This window comes from Bubalus bubalis, chromosome 13 (genome assembly GCF_019923935.1).
Source record: "Bubalus bubalis isolate 160015118507 breed Murrah chromosome 13, NDDB_SH_1, whole genome shotgun sequence".
In the NCBI taxonomy this organism is placed as follows: domain Eukaryota; kingdom Metazoa; phylum Chordata; class Mammalia; order Artiodactyla; family Bovidae; genus Bubalus; species Bubalus bubalis.
In genome coordinates this window covers 15217230-15236158 of record NC_059169.1, presented here as the reverse complement: position 1 = coordinate 15236158, position 18929 = coordinate 15217230, and the positions used below count along the sequence as shown (strand labels likewise).

The following is an 18929-nucleotide window of genomic DNA, read 5'->3' as shown; positions in this document are numbered from 1 at the left end:
AGATGAAGAAATATATAGTTCTTGGTTAAGAGTTCTGAGTGAAGATAGAGAGCACTTACTTCATTAACACCTGGCTGCTAGTAGCTGTTAGGCAGGCAGGAAGTGAGTCTTGACCTCAGTCATATCTAAGAGGCCTGAAGCTCTGAAATCCAATGATTCTATCATCCTGCAGAACTTACTTGGAAATAATTATGTGAAAAAGAAAGCCAAAATAGGTTGTAAGGACTTCAGAGGATTTTTGTGATAGTAGTTTCTGTACACTGTCTAATGTTTCAGAGATCTGCTGCAGGACAGAGGTTTCATCTGTTGGCAGTTAAAATTCTCCCAGAGATATGAGATGGAGACTGTGAATTTTGCCTTGAAAGATAGTTGAGGTGCACTGTGCCAGCAAAAGTACCCTTCTTGGAGATAGTTGTGCATTTTTGTAGCAGGAGGAGCCTGTGACAGGTGGTGTCCTGTTCCCTCAGAATCAGCAATTCTTACCTGCCCCACATCTCTCTGTGGCCACCCCACTTCCTGTGGTTCATGGTTTAGGAATCCTCAGAAATCATGAAGCTGAGTCCATGAGCATTTTCTAGCAGACATGCTCCATAGCTTTCATCAGATGTGCAGTGTTTTAGAGTCACTGTCCTAGAGACTTTTCTGCCTGTTAATTTCTCCACTGTCCATTCCTGACAGTGAGTGAGCTGTTAGCCAAACTCCTATATGATAGTGTGTGTTACATATGGATGGGATCCACAGGTAAAGGAACTAATCTGGTCTAGTTTCCCAGTACCCTACCCCTGCCTCTGATACTTAGGAAAAGTAAAGTGTCAATTACACCCTGTTACAAAGCATTTATGGTGGCTGTAGCAGAGGTGTTCCCTGGGGCCATGTGTGAGGTGTGTCTACTCCTTCAAGGTCAGTCTCCTACCATATTTAGCAACAGGCAATGTGACTTGCCCCAAGTTACAGGACATAACAAGACCTGGGATGAGGGGGTCTCAATTCCTGGACTTTCCTAATCAATTATGCTTTTTTTAGACCATCTGTCCCAATTCATTCTTTCAGTCATTTGTTCATTTGTTAATAAAATAATTCAACCGTAAGTAATTTACATAATATAATTTTGAGGTGGAGTTATTTTAAATGTTTTACTTTAATTATGGTTTGGTAAGAGAGAATTCCTGTAACTTTTTAAAACTCTTAATATTTAAGGTATTCAGCATCCAGTGGAGCAGGTGGTACCCAATTAGAAGGGCCCAGGCTGTCAAAGGCTGGTTGGCCATCACTGTTCATATCAACTTAACACCAGCCCTGCCTATGATGTTACTGGCTTATCTTTAGTAGTAGATATTTAATAGAGGTTTCCAGTGTGTCCAGTAAAATGGCTGTGTATCATAGATGTGTTGATATGAATTTTCTGAGTCTCTATAACCTGGGTGAATCAGTCTCCAATATGTGTCTTTCTACCTGGTGTTGCTTGTGCCAACAGAATGAGGCTGAGTTCAGTTCAGAAGTAAAGGAAATCTTTATTCCTTGATCAGAGAATGGAGAGGTATGAGCTTGCACTCTAAAGTTCTTGTTCTCTCCCCTAAAGGTGGCCCTAAATAAGGGTGCTTTACAGGTTTCTTGTCATTGCACCTGCCCTCCACCACCATCTTAAAGCCATTTCCCACTAGGGACTCTGATCTGAAGAGTTAGGTGCAAAGCTTCTGCACGTAGTACTCTATGAGCACATGAAATTTGACTAAACTGAAAGGGAAAAAGGAGTTAGACTTTATCTTATTTCCCAGATTCTACCTTTATTTCACGAGAATCATTAATGAGTTTTGTTGGTGACAATATGATGGACCAGATACTTTACTTTGAAACGAATTTCCCCAGGTTAGAAAACAACAGCTTAAAGAGAGAGAGAGAGAGAGAGAGAGAGAGAGAGAGAGAGAGAGAGAGAGATTGTTTAAAATATCAATAGAGACTAGAATTTGAGGACAAACCGCTTATTTAGAGCAGAAGAGCTTGTTTTATTGATTCACTCAGAATATTCAAGTGCCTTCTATTTGAGGTGTTCCAGTGAGGCATTGGTCCAGGCACTGGGGTAACAGCAGTGAATAAAGTAAACAAAATCTCTGTCCTAGCAATGTCTGTTATTATTGTTAGTTGCTAATTCATGTCTGACTCTTTGCAACCCCATAACTGCAGGACACCAGGGTTCCCTGTCCTTCACCATCTCCCCAAATTTGCTCAAACTCATGTCCATTGATTTGGTGATGCCATCCAATCATTTCATCATCTGTCATCCCCTTCTCCATATTCTAATTTAATTTGTGTGAATAAAAAGAAGACAAGGGGTTGTTAGCCCCTGAAAGTAAAGAATGGAATTTAAAAGGGCTATAGTTATACATGTAGATAAGACAAGATCAATTTAAATATTCTTGAGACAGAAGGTATAGCTAATTCCCATTGGGTCAGTGACTCCTGAATGGGTTCTTTGCCTGGAATCACAAATGCTACTTTTTAAGCCCGGTTGTGTATAGTAGAGCAGAAACTTTATTCATTGATTAAGGAATAAAGGGAAAGCTCATGCTCTAAACACACCTTCTCCCCAACGGGAGGGGGCAGTAGAGGAACTTTAAGGGATAAGAGGCAGGTATGTCACTGGGGTCTAGGAAAGGGGCAGAGATATCTGGGAACAGCCAGGTTATCTGGAACATGGGCAGTCTTCCACACTCCTTTGCACATGGCAGGAATTGTGCCTAGTCCAGTACAAATTCCCATCTTGGGTAGAAATCTTAACCTGATAATGAAACAAATTTAACTTTCAGACAGTTTCAGTCTCATCTGTGCATGAACATTCATTCCTGTGGTCAAGTCAGAGCTGGTTCAGGGAAGTTGACCACTGGCTATCTCTCAAAGCACAGCTGCAAAACATCTCTGTCAAATACTAGATGTGTTGGAAACAAACACAGAGGTAAATTAAGACAAAGATCATTTAGCTCCCAGGGGTGGGTATGGGTGACAAAGGAACATTATCAGAAATGTTCAGTTTCTTCATTGCTTTTCAAAGTGTGGTCCCTAGACCAGCAACATCAGCATCACCCTAGAGTTGTTAGCAATCCAGAATCTCAGATCTCACACATGCTCTTGAGAATTTACATTTTCAGCAGACCCCTGGGAGATCTAGGGAAGACTAGAACATTGGTAGACTCCGTAGTGATCAGAATTAATCTTTCCAGCTTTTCCACATATTGACATGTACCAAGATGGTCACTAAGTGGGTTACATGTCTTACAGTCTCACTTCAGTAAGAGCCACTTTTAAAATAGTAATTTTACTTATTTGTTTTTTATTTTTGTGTAAGCACAGGCTTCCTCTTAGACCAAAAATGGATGGAAAGCCACTGGGTTTATGGTGTATTATTAGTAAATGCCATCTGACCACTAACACTTGGCAGTTTGCATTTTGTTATAGATTGGTGTGAAATGTGGTCCATATTAACAAAAGGTGTATAATCTAGATATGAATTCAAGGCTAGTATACATGGACAGTAGTTAAAGAACTAAATAGATTATACCATGATATGTTCTGAGAATAGACCCAGGCTTCTGGTGGAATCTGGAAGGATGCTGAAACAGTTTCTCATCAAACAGTGTCAGAAAAACTATGTCTTTAAACATGCGAGTTGCTATGGCTTTGCTGAGAGCCTGTGGAGTCTTCTTTTAGGTCTTACTTTGTTGCAAGTTCTCCTCAGTCCTCAGCTCTAAACATAAAGATGGAGGGTGGAGGCAGATACTGGCAACAGCAAAATGTATCAGCTGAAAGGACAGTGTTATAAAGTTATTTTTAGAAAATAGTAGCTAGGTGGGGATTGGAGTGCATTTTAGGTAACCAATAGTAACCCCACAGGACATTGCCATGTTTAAAAATAGTTAAATCAGACCAAAGGGTTGGGGGGGCAGGGTGTAGAAAAAAACCCAATGAGACCATTGATGCTCAAAATATTAGATCTGAGTTTCAAGAAAAGATGTATTTCTGCTAGCTTTTAAGATAACAAAACTCTGTAGTCCTCATAAAAAAAGGTTCTTGCTAAAAGTTTCTTTCTAAGTAGTAATTTGAAAATTTAACTTTATATAAATGTCTCATTTCCCCAACTAATTTTAGCACAGTCTTTTGTTGTACCTGTGGTGACTGTTCTAGTCAAGGCTTTGGGGTTGCTAGTGCCAGAATCTACCCAGGTTAGTTCAAAGGAAGAGGGTTTGATGGAAAGGAAATGGGTGTCTCATGGAGCTGGAGCAATGCTGACTTTCCTGAAGCTAGGAACTGGGGTCCTCATGGGTATTGGAGCCATTGTCACAGGATGCTTGCATGTTCCCAAGCCCCCTGTTTTCTTATCTTTGCTGGATGTGATGACTCTGCTCCACTTTCCTGCTTCTTTCCTGGCCTTATAGTTCTCAGGAGGGGAAATCAGAATGACTTGGTGGCTAGCCATGGGTTAGGACCACTGGTACTTTGGTCCATTAGCTGTGGCCAAGGCTGTAGAGGTTTCCTGAGAGAAAAGCAGTTATTCCAAGCCTGTCCAATAAAGATAAAGGAGTTCAAGTGAGTGGCAGATTCCTGGGAGCTATGTTTGTCAGCAAGAGTCTCAGGAGGAGAAAGGGCTAAGGTTGAGATCTGGACAGAGTGGGTGGGGACTGAGGACCTTCTTAGTGGGTAAACAGAGGAGTAAAAAGAGTCTTTCATCAGAATAAGGATATACAACCAAGAGTGATGGGAGGTTAGGTGGACATTATCCCTAGAGACAATAAGAGGCAATGAATGATATTGCAGGAAATTGCCCTGAGAAGGGAGGTTCCTTGTCTCCTCTTTCTGCTGGATGGAAATTCCAGGATGGCTTGGCAGTAGCACCCACCTCATGATAAAATATGGTATGCTTAATACTATTGCATCATCCTGAGCAAGGTGGGACCTTGTCTCCTCCATCATCAGAAGCTTGGTCTACAAAGGGATTTGAATATTTCTGTTTGCTTTAGAACCCCCTTCTTGAAATACCATCTCTAAGGTGAACATCCAGATGAATGAAAAGGGCTCTGTTTGCAATGGATGGGCAGTAAGGGAGACAGATGGGGTGTCTTTTTCTCTACTTCTTCTCCTTCATTTTTCAAGGCACCTCTGTTAAATCTCAGATGCTTCCCAGGATAAACTTTGGGAAGACTAGGCATGGTTATCTTTTATGTCCCCTCAAAGCTCTAAAATCCCAAAAGGATAATAAGAATAACACCTTTCACATGAGAGGTGGCAAGAAAACACAGAAAAACTATACAAAAAAGATCTTCATGACCCAGATAGCCATGATGGTGTGATCACTCATAGACATCCTGGAATGTGAAGTCAAGTGGGCCTTAGGAAGCATCACTACGAACAAAGCTAGTGGAGGTGATGGCATTCTAGTTGAGCTATTTCAAATTCTAAAAGATGATGTATGGCAAAACCAATACAATATTGTAAAGTAATTAGCCTCCAATTAAAATAAATAAATTTATATATATAAAAATAATAAAAATACAAAAAATAAAATATACCTCAATAAAAATATACCTTGATATTTTATGATACATAAATATTTAATTTTTGTTGCTTAACAAAGATAGATCAAAGACCAGATGTAGGAACTTCAAAGTTTTAAGTTACAGTTTGGTTATAACTAAGCTGAGGCATTCTAGTTGTGGGTCAGGTGTCAGAATTCTAAAGGTGACTGAATCCAGCTTAGAGTATAGACTTGATTCTTAAAATACAATCATTATGAATTTGTATTTTGACAAGTTCAATGGCATCTTTTGTGATATTCTGTCTTATGGACAAGACAGAAAACTGTGAACCAGAGCAGTTAGGAAGACCCTGATTGGTTCTTGGATGTCATGGTCTTCAAGGGGGGTTATCTCTCTACCCCCGTTTCTCTCTGCCTTTCTCTCTTCCCTTCCCCTGATCCTCCATATCACCCCTTTCTTTTTCCTCCTTCTTGTCCCCCCTCTACTTTACATTTTTACACAATTAATACACAGTGTAGAGAAATAAGAATGGACAGAAAAAAAAAATTAAAATTGTGCGTAATACATTACAGACTTGTTTCAGACTTGTTCAGGTTGTTTTCTACTAGTGACTTTATAAATATGCCACATTCAACAGATTGATGTACTTACTGACTCCTGGGGATGTAATCCCAGATATGAATTTTCTGGGTCAGAAGGGATGCACTCTTAGAATGGTTTACACATATTGTTCAGTTGTTCCCAAAAATCGACCTGTGCTTACAGATGGAAGTGATCTGGCCTGTAGAATTTACCGTGGTTGTAGCTTTGTGAATGGCTATGTAGGATGAGGGGAGGTGGTGATACTACTTTACCCTAAAGTACTCAAGACTTGGGCACAAGGCATTAACTGAGACTGGCTCTCTGAGTCTGGTCAAGAGACTGCAGACAATATAGGGCCATGCCTTATGAGGGATCATTGAGGCACCAAGGAATAGTTGCTAGAAAGGATATGATTCATTTCATGCAAGTATTTGAAAGGCTGTCATATCAAGAGAAATTAGATTCACCTTGTGCAGCTATAAGGGCAGAATAAGTAGGGATGTTCCAGGAAGACAAGATTCAGTTTAATGTGAGAAATCCTCGAACACAGAACAGTCTGAAAATGGATTGGGTTCCCCCCATTCATCTGAATCCCTCTTCCCTCTACATCCCTGGAGATCTTCTATCAGGGGCCTCATGTTATTTGGATGAAGAGTTATGGCATGTATGTGAAAGGAATTCATGATAAGGATTTAATATTTCATTTGGAGACTTCTGAGAAAACTTTATTACTACAAGGCTGTGGGCTTGAAATCACAGCTGTAGTTAAAATGTGCTCAGTCGCTCAGTTGTGTCCTCCTTTTTGCGACCCCATGGACTGTAGCTCACCAAGTTCCTCTGTCCATGGGATTTTTCAGGCAAGAATACTGGAGTAGGTTGCTATTTACTCCTCCAGGGGATCTTCCCAAACCAGGGATTGAACCCATCTCCTGCTTCTCCCTGCATTGGCAGGCAGATTCTTTACTACTGAGCCACTTAGGAAGCCCAGTCTATCCCAAAGCCAGAGGAAATATTCTGCAAACACCATGTGTTCTCTTAATGTTTCTTAGAGCAAGGAAGAAACTGTTGAACTTTCTGATCTCACATTACTTTACACTCAGCTCACTGGTGAATAAGTGTTTAGTTTTTTGATGAGCTTTGATATTAGGTTCAGTTTGTGTAGTCACCGTGTGGGGAGATGTTTTTTCTCATTGTTTCTGTTCTTGTATTTTGCACTCTTTGCCAACCCTTGGTCTCTCAGACCTTAAGGTTCACATATCCGGAGAAAGATAAAGTGGTGTGTGTGTGTGTGTGTGTGTGTGTGTGTGAAGTCGCTCAGTCGTGTCCGACTCTTTGCGACCCCATGGACTGTAGCCCACCAGGCTCCTCCACCCATGGGATTCTCTAGGCAAGAATACTGGAGTGGGTTGCCATTTCCTTCTCCAGGGGATCTTCCCAACTCAGGGATCGAACCCGGGTCTCGTGCATTGCAGGCAAAGGCTTTATCCTCTGAGCCATGCAAAGCAGCCAATTACATCATTCTCTGCAAACTTGTCTCCGTAGTTTTCAAAGCGGCTATTGGTGGACTTCTTCCCAGTGCCTCCGTAGCCATAGGAGAAAGGCTCTTCACCTAGCTGAGTGCTGCAAGAGTCTTACATACTGTTCATTTAATCTTAAAAAATTTTCAATACTTCCTTCAACACTTTCTAAGCCAAATCATACTTGTAGTGTTTCTGAATCTTGCCAGTGTTAAAAAGTTGCATTTTTCAAAGAATTACAAGCACTTAAACTACATTTTAAATATTTTTGACATATATTTTCTTTATTTAAAAATTGTTAATTTGAGAAGTATAAAAATGACCAGAGAGGTCACAACTTTTGTAAGAGTATCTGCAAAACTGCCCATCCGATTTTAATGTTCCTGAAGCACAACTGATTAAATAATAACCCAGTTTCTGGCCCCTCAAAACCGCCTGGGCAATAGCAGAAAGGGCGTCACCTGCCAGCTTGGGGGGAATGCAGACTCTCTGGCTCCCCCAGCACTCCTGAGTCAGAATCTGCATTTTACCAGGTTGACCCTCCTGCAGCTCCTGGTGGACTTTCCCAGGGGACGTGATGCTGCAGAACCTGGGGCTCAGAGTCATCATCTCACGTTGGTGGTTGAGCACTTGGTAATTTATGTGGCATCGTGACTGGGTTTTTTCACCTGCATGAGCCTGTTAAATCCTGAGATTTGCCCTCTAAAGCAGGCATTCCTAGAGGCTCAGAAAAGTTGTCACTGGGCCTGCAAAAGTGTCACTGAGAGACAGTTTCTGGAGTCTGTATTTCCTAAACCTGAGAAAGGAAAATTGAGACACAGGCTGTGATGGCCTGGCCAAGGGTGAAATATTCCAGCAGCTCCAGCTCCTGGCGAGGGCACACCCTGTGCTTCTGCCAGCTAGATGCCCTGTGGAGGACAGCAGAGCCACATTCAGGCCACAGAAACTCAGCCCTCAGCTGCTGCTCATTCATGGTCCAGCTGTGGCTTGCTGTGCAGGCCTCGGGAGGAAGTCACCTCTGACAGAGGTCAGGAAGAGCGGGTCAGGTTCCCATGTCTCACCTGCAGGCTGGCTTCCTGGAGTCTCAGTTATAAAAGAAATTCAGAGGTCTAGGTAACAGGAGTTGCTATACCAAAGTCGTGTGTGTCTGCACGCATGTGTGTAGCTTCAATTTCTTTAAATTTGATCATGAAAGGACTAGATATTCATTAGAAATCAATTCTAATCTTCCAGTCTTGCAGACTTTAGGATATACTGTTTTAGTGGATTTTGAGAAGGGAAATAAAATCAATAATGATAAGTGATCTTTAGTCATTACATAATATTGCTATTTTCCTGCCTACGTCCCTCTAGTCTTCTTGGATGCTTAAGCATGAGTCTATGTTTGTCACATCGGGTACACCTGTGAAAATAATGACACTACCATGATAGTAAACTCACAACATGAAGATGACAGGAATCTACAATTTCCTGAAATGTGAGTTGTTGTGAACCATTTTGTGGGGAAAAAAATTACAGAGAGATTATAATAATGTTTATTTTAAAAGTATCACATCAAAATTAATTTTGATAACTAAAGCAAAATTAGTATAATGATTGGGATTAATTGAAGTATTTTGCAAGTGTTTATTCACTGACTTAGCACTTGGAATGAGTCTTAGATAGGCTGGATCTAAAAGGAGAGAAGATTCTCAAATCCACCAACTCTTCTTGATGCTGCCACAAGATCCCCCCCCCATTCTTTTAAAAATCAGGGCTCAATTTCAACATCCCACCCACTGCTATTTGGTAGAATTTTATCTCTATTTAGATATCATCCTATTTTCTCTTTCTTTACCAGTGACATCAGCTTATTTCATATGATGCTATAATAAATGCATATAGTTTAAAAATATTGTTTTTGTTTGTTCATGAATTATTTCTCTTAAAGGGCTTATCTGGGGAAGTAATTTCTTGTGTCCTATTCTTGCAGGAAGAATTTTGAATCGTTTCTCTAAAGACATTGGCCATATGGATGACTTGCTGCCCCTGACATTTCTTGATTTCATCCAGGTAATGTAACAGTCCTGTCAGAGTTCTCACAGGAGGAGCACAGAGTCTGTTTCTCAAGGTCTTTTCACAGGGGCTGAGGGTGATCCTTTCAGCCTGGCAATGTGTCCTGTTATCTTAAGGGAAAGGTCATGTTTGTAAGAGAAAGGTGCAGTTGTGATTGGGAGGCTGAGTTAACATGAGGAACAACTGGGTCAGGAGTGTCTACACAGTCATGTCAAGGTTGGTCTGAAGCAGCGACATGCTGTGTAAGTGGTTCTCCCTCTGCCTTCCAGGTGTGTGGCATGGATTCCCTTTACTGTGAGGGCATTTAATAACAGAATCACCTCTCATGGAAAGATAGCCTAGATGAACTAAATTATGTGTCTTATGACCACAGAAAAGAGAAAGTGTTAGTTGCTCTGTCATTTCTGATTCTTTGTGACCCCATGAACTGGAGCCACTAGTCTCTTCTGTCCATGGAATTCTTCAGGCAAGAATACTAGAGTGGGTTCAGTTCACTTCAGTTCGGTCACTCAGTCATGTCTGACTCTTTGCAACCCCATGGACTGCAGCAAGGCAGGCCTCCCTGTCCATCACCAACTCCCAGAGCTTGCTCAAGCTCATGTCTATAGAGTCACTGATGCCATCCAACCATCTCATCTGCTGTCATTCCCTTTTCCGCCTGTCTTCAATCTTTCCCAGCATCAGGGTTTTTTCCAATGAGTTAGTTTTTTGCATCAGTTAGCCAAAGTATTGGAGCTTCAGCTTCAGCATCAGTCCTTCCAATGTATATTTAAGACTCTTTTCCTTCAGGATTGACTGGTTTGATCTCCTTGCAGTCCAAGGGACTCTCAAGAGTCTTCTCCAACACCACAGTTCAAAAGCATCAGTTCTTCAGTGCTCAGCTTTCTTTTAGCCATGCCCTTCTCCAGGGGTTCTTCTTGTGAGCCCCCAGGGAAACCCATTACCACAGAAGACAAGTATTTATTGCACCATTTTTTTTTTTTGATAAGGCCAGGTGTGGTTACTCACAAAGAAAAGGTTAATAAATGATAAGTTGAAAAGTAATAGCTGAACAAGGACAATAAAGAGAAGTTATTGAGGATACAAAGTCTTTAAGCCAGAAATTCGAGTAAGGTATCAAAGTTATCTCAGAAAATGTCTCTTTTATTTTTGTAAGCGGTATTTCTTTTCAAGTGGTAATTGCTCTGTTTCAAGGTATCTTTAAAACAAAAGATAGAAATACCACATACATACCTTCTATCTAGCCTTTGTTTTGTCTGTGAACTTGAGATTCTAAAGAATGGTGTTGGGTCCTCTTGGCTCTCATCTTCTCATTCAGAATGCTCATTTGGAATACATTTTTTGTTGTTTTCTGTCTGGTTTTCAGTGATTCAAGCTGTGGCAACTTTCCACGTGTTCATTTTAGAAATGAAATGCATTTATCAAAAGCTACACATAGAAATGCAGCAATGAATGTCTGCACAGTGCAGCCTATAGGCCAAGGCTTCCACTGTTACCAGTGAGAAGTAAGCTGAGTCTCAGAGGCAGAGTACTTTTACTGCAAAGATAAATCTGTTTTTTTTTCTGCAAGCTTATTTTATTAAGGTGTCCTGTTGGGTTTAGCTATGCTACTTATCCCCAGAAGCACTCTTTCAGTAAAGCAGTGTCATGTCTTGATAGTGATTGCTAATTACTTTGAAAAGATTTTGTGAAAAGTTCTGTTCCTGTGCTATTACAAGCTAGGCCAAGGTTGGTTTTCCAAAGTTCGCTGGCCCACTGTGTGCTTAGCACATGGCTAATTAGCCCTTATAATCAGAATCAATTGCATATTTTTTATTTATTTTTTAAATTGCATATTCCTGCATGACTTATAGAGGGACAGGGATAGATGCTGTCTGAATTCAGGATAAAACATTCTCAGTAATGAAGAGAGAAAACTTTGGTTTCACTGATTTCCAATCCCAGCTTCCCAGCTCTTGTGCTTCCATTGGTATCAATATACCAGTTCATGGTGCATGAAATAGGAAAGGTCAAATTAATTGTATCTTTAGAAACATTGAGTAATCTTGTTTGGTTTAGTTAATTCAAAGGTCCACACTCTTCATTAGTCTCCCACAAATGCTCAACATTCGTAACAGTAAGCCCTCACCAAGAAGCAGAAATTGAAACAGAGAATATGGAATGAGAAAATAAACATCTCAAAAAATGTTGACTTGCTGCCATATTCCTAAGATTATCAGTCTTTGGAAGGCCTAGAATTGAGAAGAAAATACAGAGAGGACAAAAACTGTAGTAGGCATGAGGTTTATTGGTCATAGTGTTTTTAAAAGTACATCTTCAAACAGCATAGACCTCAGAGTCCTTTTTCTTTGTGACCAGAGAAAAGCCACAGTCTCTTTGGTACATGTGACATCATTGCCAAATTTTAAAAAAAACAGCACCTGCTCTGGTACATCCTTGGATAGTACTAGGCTGTTCCAGTGATTAGCATGAATGGCCTCTAAGGGTCCAAGTTCATGGGATTCTTAAGGTTCTTTGGGCCTTAAATCTATTAATACATCACCTATCCACTCCTGGTAATAACGAACTTAGAGTTTCTATTCTATTTGTCATGCATAGACTGGTAAGCACTTTATATACATGATCTCATTTAATTCTCACCACAAGCCTTTTAAAGTGTTGGTATATTCTAAGATTAAGGTATATTCCTAAGATTAAGAGTGGGTATAGGGTCTTACCATCCCTGTTAATTTTTGAGAGGGTGAGCCCTAAACCCTGTCTCAGACACTGCAATATTTGGCTAATGGGGATTTATGCTCTAGGTGTAGCTTGTCATTCTCTGCAAACTAAAGAATTATTCTGACTGATGAAAATCACTATGTACTCTCAAGTGGCTTTATTTTAGAATTTTTGAATTTATTCGTATGGAATAATAGACTTCGGCTAGAATTCTCAAATGGTGTGCTCTAAAGTGGTTATAAGCATGTCAAAATAATGATTCCCCTTATTTCTTGGGGCATAAGGACTAGAGTCACTTGATTCTTGGTCAACATGTTTCTTGTCTACACATCATTGTCTCTGTGCCATAGTGAGACAGAGGTGCAGAAGCACTGGCCATGGTGAGGTGGGTCATCAGATGGGCTTGGAATCCAATCAGATGGGGAGAATTGTGTGTGTAGCTAGGATTAGGCTCCTTGGAATTCCTAGAAATGTGGAAAGAAGAAATGAAATGGGCTTATTGCACCCATGAAATCTTCTGTTTCCCTATTCAAGAGTGTTGACTTTTTGTGCCTTCTACCAACTTTTGTAAAGAGTTTGAGAGAGCTGGCAATAATTAAAAGATTCACAAATGTGTGTGTGTGTGTATGTATATAATATACATATATATATATATATACACACACACATATGTATATAATATACATATAGATGTAAACCTATACATTTTATACATATGTTTACATAATATAATATTTAATCCTCAGTGAGACTGGCTATAGTATGACCTATGTAGAAAGAAAACTCTTAGACAAAGTCTATTTGAATTGCTTCAGAATTTAGGGGAATGAAATCCGAAGGACCTAACCTAACCTAGAAAGCTTTTGAGAACAAGTTACAATTTTTAATTGGTATTCAAGGAAAGAGCACTGGCACAACTCCCTTCATTTTGATCTTACTTCTGTTTCTCAGGTTATCTGCCAGGCTGGGTTAGTTTTTAATTGTATAGAAACAAATTATTGAAACTGGTGAATATTGTCCAATCAAATAATGTGAATCTGCTAAAAAACTGTAATTTGGATTTTTTCTTAATTGACATTTCAGCAGTTGTTTTTTTTTTTTTTTTCCCCTAATAACCACTGATAACACCCCTAGTGACTTTACTTAAGACCAGATATGGAAGGAGCTGGAAGGACCCCTCCCCATGAACATGAAGATTGTAATAGGGCAGGTTGCACAGTTAAACTAATGGTTGTAAGAAATTGTTCATCTGTAGGTCTAATAGGAGAGAGATCAGGCAGCCCTGTTTTTCCCCATTTATGATTAGAATTTATTTTTTCCGAATTCCATCTTCTTCATTCTGAGTTTTATATTGATACCATGGCACAGATGAGAGAAATAGGAAAAGCACATGGGTCTCCCTCCAGATAATACAACTTGGTTCACAAGGGCTCCTGGCCACAGAGTCACAGTCCTGGAAGTTTCCTCCTCCTTCCAGGCTCCTCTTCCTGCAGCTATGGTTCTGGAATTCCATGAGTACAAACCATCCCTGGCTTTCTCCATGACATACAAAACCTTCTTGGGAAAACTTAGGACACCACTTGCCCTCCCAGCTTCATGTCTTATCTGTAAATAGAAATGATAGCTCTTACTTTCCTCATTCACAAGGTGGTTGTGAGGATTCTCTGAGAAAGCTGATCAGGAAGAGCTGTTACCCGGGTCCAGCCCCGGTTGGATCCAGGGATTCCCTCGGGAGGACGGCGTTGGCGAAAAGGATAGCACAGCAGAGAGATCAGAGGCTTGATATGACTGGTTTACATGGGAAACTAATAAAGTTCGTGACACCGAACTTGCTCTGACTATGGAGGCCGCAGGCACTCTCTCGAATCGCGGAAGGTGCCCCACCTTAGGCACCTTCTCGAGTGGGTCTTAGAAGCCCAGGCAAATAAATAGTCTTAGAGAGCCCCCACGCTCCAGTCATTCATCCTGAAGGAAGAAAAGGAAAGAAAAGGAAGTAAGAACGACACAGTGAGACCAAGCCTGATGAGCAAGGCCCACACTTTATTTTCCAAAGTAGTTTTTATACCTTATGTTGTGCATAGAGGATAATGGGGGAGGGGGGGGCGGGTAGAGTCATGCAAGGTCAGCAGTCCTTGATCCTTATCGAAGCCAGGCTTTCTTTCTGCAAACTTATCATATGCAAAAGCTTTAGGTGATTTACATCATCTTCTGGCCAGGAGGCCTGTTAACATTTTATGACCCTGTCTTCAGAAAACTTATTTTTCTCTAAAGGTGATTATTCTAAAGTCAGGCGCCACCCTCCAAAAGCATTAGATAAAGTTGCATTCCTATAGGGCAAAAGTGTGGTGGGCTATAACAAGAAAAGAATTAACTCAAGGGTCCAAGGTTATAAACATTAAAGCTATTACTTACATTTCTATATACCAACTATATTAATCAATACACTCCCAGGGACACAGTAGGTAAGGGATATGGAAACTTGGCAGCAAGCATTAGCTCAACAAAGAAATCCTCTACTAATTCTATTCTAACAATTTTAACTCTCTGAGAAGCTCTGCATTGTTAGAATATCTTAAGCTTCCCGTACCTCTCATGGTTGGGAGGCTGTGAACAATCACATGCATAGCTGCAGGAATCTGAACAAATTTGTTAAGCAAGCTAGAAAGTCATCAGATGGGTTTGAATTGAAACACTCCTATTATGCCCAGGAGACTTATTAACTAGAGCTCTAAGTTAATTTTCTTCAGAGAAAGGTGGTCGGGGATAGCCCCCTGTTAATGTCAGAGGAGTTGGTAAAAGTCATAAAATAGTAAAACAGACAGATTCTGATTTTGTAGTAGATGCTCAGGCAGATCCAGGGGGGCCCTTGAGCCCTGACTCACCTTGCCCTTCAGGGCTCTCCCGCATGACCTTGTCATGGGTGGGAACTCCCGTGCTGGCTCCCGGCAAGCTGTGAAATGATAAAACACAAATCTCTGTGATACAGGCATTACCTACCAACCCATCCCTTAGAGATGTATCAGGGCCAGGGACCCTGGGTGGCAAGTTGGCGAGGCCCTGGGCTGGTGAGCACAGGATTCAGGTGCTGGTGCTGAGAGGACTCAGAACAACCAGTGTTAACTCAGACAAGCATCTCAACCTTCTTATCCCAGCTTCTTTTTGGTCAAAATTTCCATCAACTGTGATTCTGACAGAATGTGGTTCACTGGAGAAGGGAAGGGCAAACCATTTCGGTATTCTTGCCTTGAGAACCCCATGAACAGTATGAAAGTGCAAAAAGATAGGACACTGAAAGATGAACTCCCTAGATCGGTAGGTGCCCAATATGCTACTGGAGATCAGTGGAGAAATAACTCCAAACAGAATGAAGGGATGGAGCCAAAGCAAAAACAACACCCAGTTGAGGATGAGACTGGAGATAGAAGCAGGGTTCGAGGCCGTAAAGAGCAATATTACAGAGGAACCTGGATTGTTATGTCCATGAATCAAGGCAAATTGGAAGTGGTCAAGCAGGAGATGATAAGAGTGCACATATACATTCTATGAATCAGCGAAATAAGATGGACTGGAATGGGTGAACTTAACTCAGATGACCATTGGATCTACTACTGTGGGCAGGAGTCCCTTAGAAGAAATGGAGTAGCCATCGTGGTCAACAAAAGAGTCCAAAATGCAGTACTTGGATGCAATCTCAAAAACGACAGAATGATCTCTCTTCGTTTCCAAGGCAAACCATTCAACATCACGGTAATCCAAGTCTATGCCCCGACTAGTAATGCTGAAGAAGCTGAAGTTGAACGGTTCTATGAAGACCTACAAGACCTATTAGAACTAACACCCAAAAAAGATGTCCTTTTCATTGTAGGGGACTGGAATGCAAAAGTAGGAAGTAAGAAACACCTGGAGTAACAGGTAAATTGGCCTTGGAGTACAGAATGAAGCAGGGCAAAGGCTAATAGAGTTCTGCCAAGAGAATGTACTGGTCATAGCATACACCCTCTTCCAACAACACAAGAGAAGACTCTACACATGGACATCACCAGATGGTCAACACCAAAATTAGATTGATTATATTCTTTGCAGCCAAAGATGGAGAAGCTCTACACAGCAAAAACAAGACTGGGAGCTGACTGTGGCTCAGATCATGAACTTCTTATTGCCAAATTCAGACTGAAATTGAAGAGAGTGAGGAAAACCACTAGGCCATTCAGGTATGACCTAAATCAAATCCTTTATTACTATATAGTGGAAGTGAGAAATAGATTTAAGGGACTAGATCTGATAGAGTGCCTGATGAACTAAGGACGGAGGTTCATGACATTGTACAGGAGACAGGGATCAAGACCATCCCCAGGAAAAAGAAATGCAAAAAGGAAAAATGGCTGTCTGAAGAGACCTTATAAATAGCTGTGAAAAGAAGGGAAGCTAAAAGCAAAGGAGAAAAAGAAAGATATACACATTTGAATGTGGAGTTCCAAAGAATACCAAGGAGAGATAAGAAAACCTTCCTCAGTGATCTGTGTAAAGAAATAGAGAGAAAAAATAGAATGGGAAAGACTAGACATCTCTTCAAGAAAATTAGAGATACTAAGGGAACATTTCATGCAAAGATGGTCTCGATAAAGGACAGAAATGGTATGGACCTACCAGAAGCAGAAGATATATTAAGAAGAGGTGGCAAGAATACACAGAAGAACTGTACAAAGAAGATCTTCATGACCCAGATAATCACGATGGTGTGATCACTCACCTAGAGCCAGACGTCCTGGAATGTGAAGTCAAGTGGGCCTTAGGAAGCATCACTACGGACAAAGCTAGTGGAGGTGATGGAATTCCAGTTGAGCTATTTCAAATTGTGAAAGATGATACTGTGAAAGTGCTGCACTCGATATGCCAGCAAATTTGGAAAATTCAGCAGTGGCCACAGAGCTGGAAGAGGTCAGTTTTCATTCCAATCCCAAAGAAAGGCAATGTCAAAGAATGGTCAAACTACCACACAATTGCACTCATCTCACATGCTAGCAAAGTAATGCTCAAAATTCTCCAAGCCAGGCTTCAACAATACATGAACCATAAACTTTCAGATGTTCAACCTGGATTTAGAAAAGGCAGAGGAACAAGAGATCAAATTTCCAACATCTGTTGGATCATCGTAAAAGCAAGAGAGTTCCAGAAAAAACATCTGCTTCTTCTTTATTGATTATGCCAAAGCTTTTCACTGTGTGGATCACAACAAACTGGAACATTCTTCAAGAGATGGGAATACCAGACCACCTGAACTTCCTCCTGAGAACTGTGTATGCAGGTCAAGAAGCAACAGTTAGGACTGGACATGGAACAACAGACTGGTTCCAAATCGGGAAAGGAGTATGTCAAGGCTGTATATTGTCACCCTGATTATTTAACCTACATGCAGAGTACATAATGTGAAATGCTAGGCTGGATGAAGCACAATCTAGAATCAAGATGGCCAGGAGCAATATCAAGAACCTGAGATATGCAGATGACCCCACCCTTATGGCAGAAAGCGATGAAGAACTAAAGAACTTCTTGATGACATTGAAAAAGAAGAGTGAAAAAGTTGGCTTAAAGCTCAACATTCAGAAAACTAAGATCAGGGCATCCAGTCCCATCATCACTTCATGGCCGGTAGATGGGGAAACAATGGAAACAGTGACAGGCTTTATTTTCTTGGGCTCCAAAGTCATTGCATATGGTGACTGTGGCCATGAAATTAAAAGATGCTTGCTCCTTGGAAGAAAAGCTATTCCCCACCTAGACAGCATATTAAAAAGCAGATATATTACTTTGCTGACCAAGGTCCATCTAGTCAAAGCTATTGTTTTTCCAGTAGTCAGGTATGGATGTGAGAGTAGGACTCTAAACAAAGCTGAGCTTGGAGAATACTCTTGAGTGTCCTTTGGACTGCAAGGAGACCAAACCAGTCAATCCTAAATGAAATCAGTCCTGAATATACATTGGAAGGACTGATGCTAAAGCTCCAATACTTTGGCCACCTGATGCAAAGAACGGATTCATTGGAAAAAGACCCTGATGCTGGGAAAGATTGAAGGCAGGAGGAGAAGGGGATGATAGGGGATGAGATAGTGGGATGGCATCACCGACTCGATGGACATGAGTTTGAGCAAGCTCCAAGAGTTGGTGAACTTCATGATAGCCTGGCATGCTGTAGTCCATGGGGTCACAAAGAGTCAGACATGACTGAGCGACTGAACTGAACTGAATTGAATACTTAGTCTAATGATAGAAAGATGGCTGTATGTTGGGGGTTTAAATGTGTTGTAATGGCTCATGACATGGGCTTCCCAGCTCCATGACTTAGTCTCCATCAAGTTGCTTCTTCTCACCCTGTGCCTCACTCCTCCATTTCTAAACTTAGAAAATACTATTACTGAATATTTTACACTGAATTTGTAATTAACCACTTCTTTATCCCTGCATGCATAGCTAAGGTGTCTGGATTCCTCATCTGTGATACCTGCTCACTCATCTTTTAGTAACACCTGATGAC

The 18929-nt window shown here is 40.9% G+C and overlaps 2 protein-coding genes across 2 annotated transcripts in view; one reads left to right on the top strand and one right to left on the bottom strand.

The window, feature by feature from the left end:
* Nucleotides 1-18929, bottom strand: part of LOC123328868 (ATP-binding cassette sub-family C member 4) — a gene marked incomplete in the record, with an annotated part of 1148417 nt that overhangs the window by 658904 nt on the left and 470584 nt on the right.
* LOC123464825 (ATP-binding cassette sub-family C member 4-like) overlaps nucleotides 9576-18929 on the top strand; it is a 34386-nt gene continuing 25032 nt past the window's right edge. Inside the window, exon 1 of the mRNA XM_045162441.1 lies at nucleotides 9576-9676. Within this exon, the coding sequence (XP_045018376.1) occupies nucleotides 9635-9676 (42 nt within the window). The 5' untranslated portion in view covers nucleotides 9576-9634. The remainder of the gene's footprint in view (nucleotides 9677-18929) is intronic.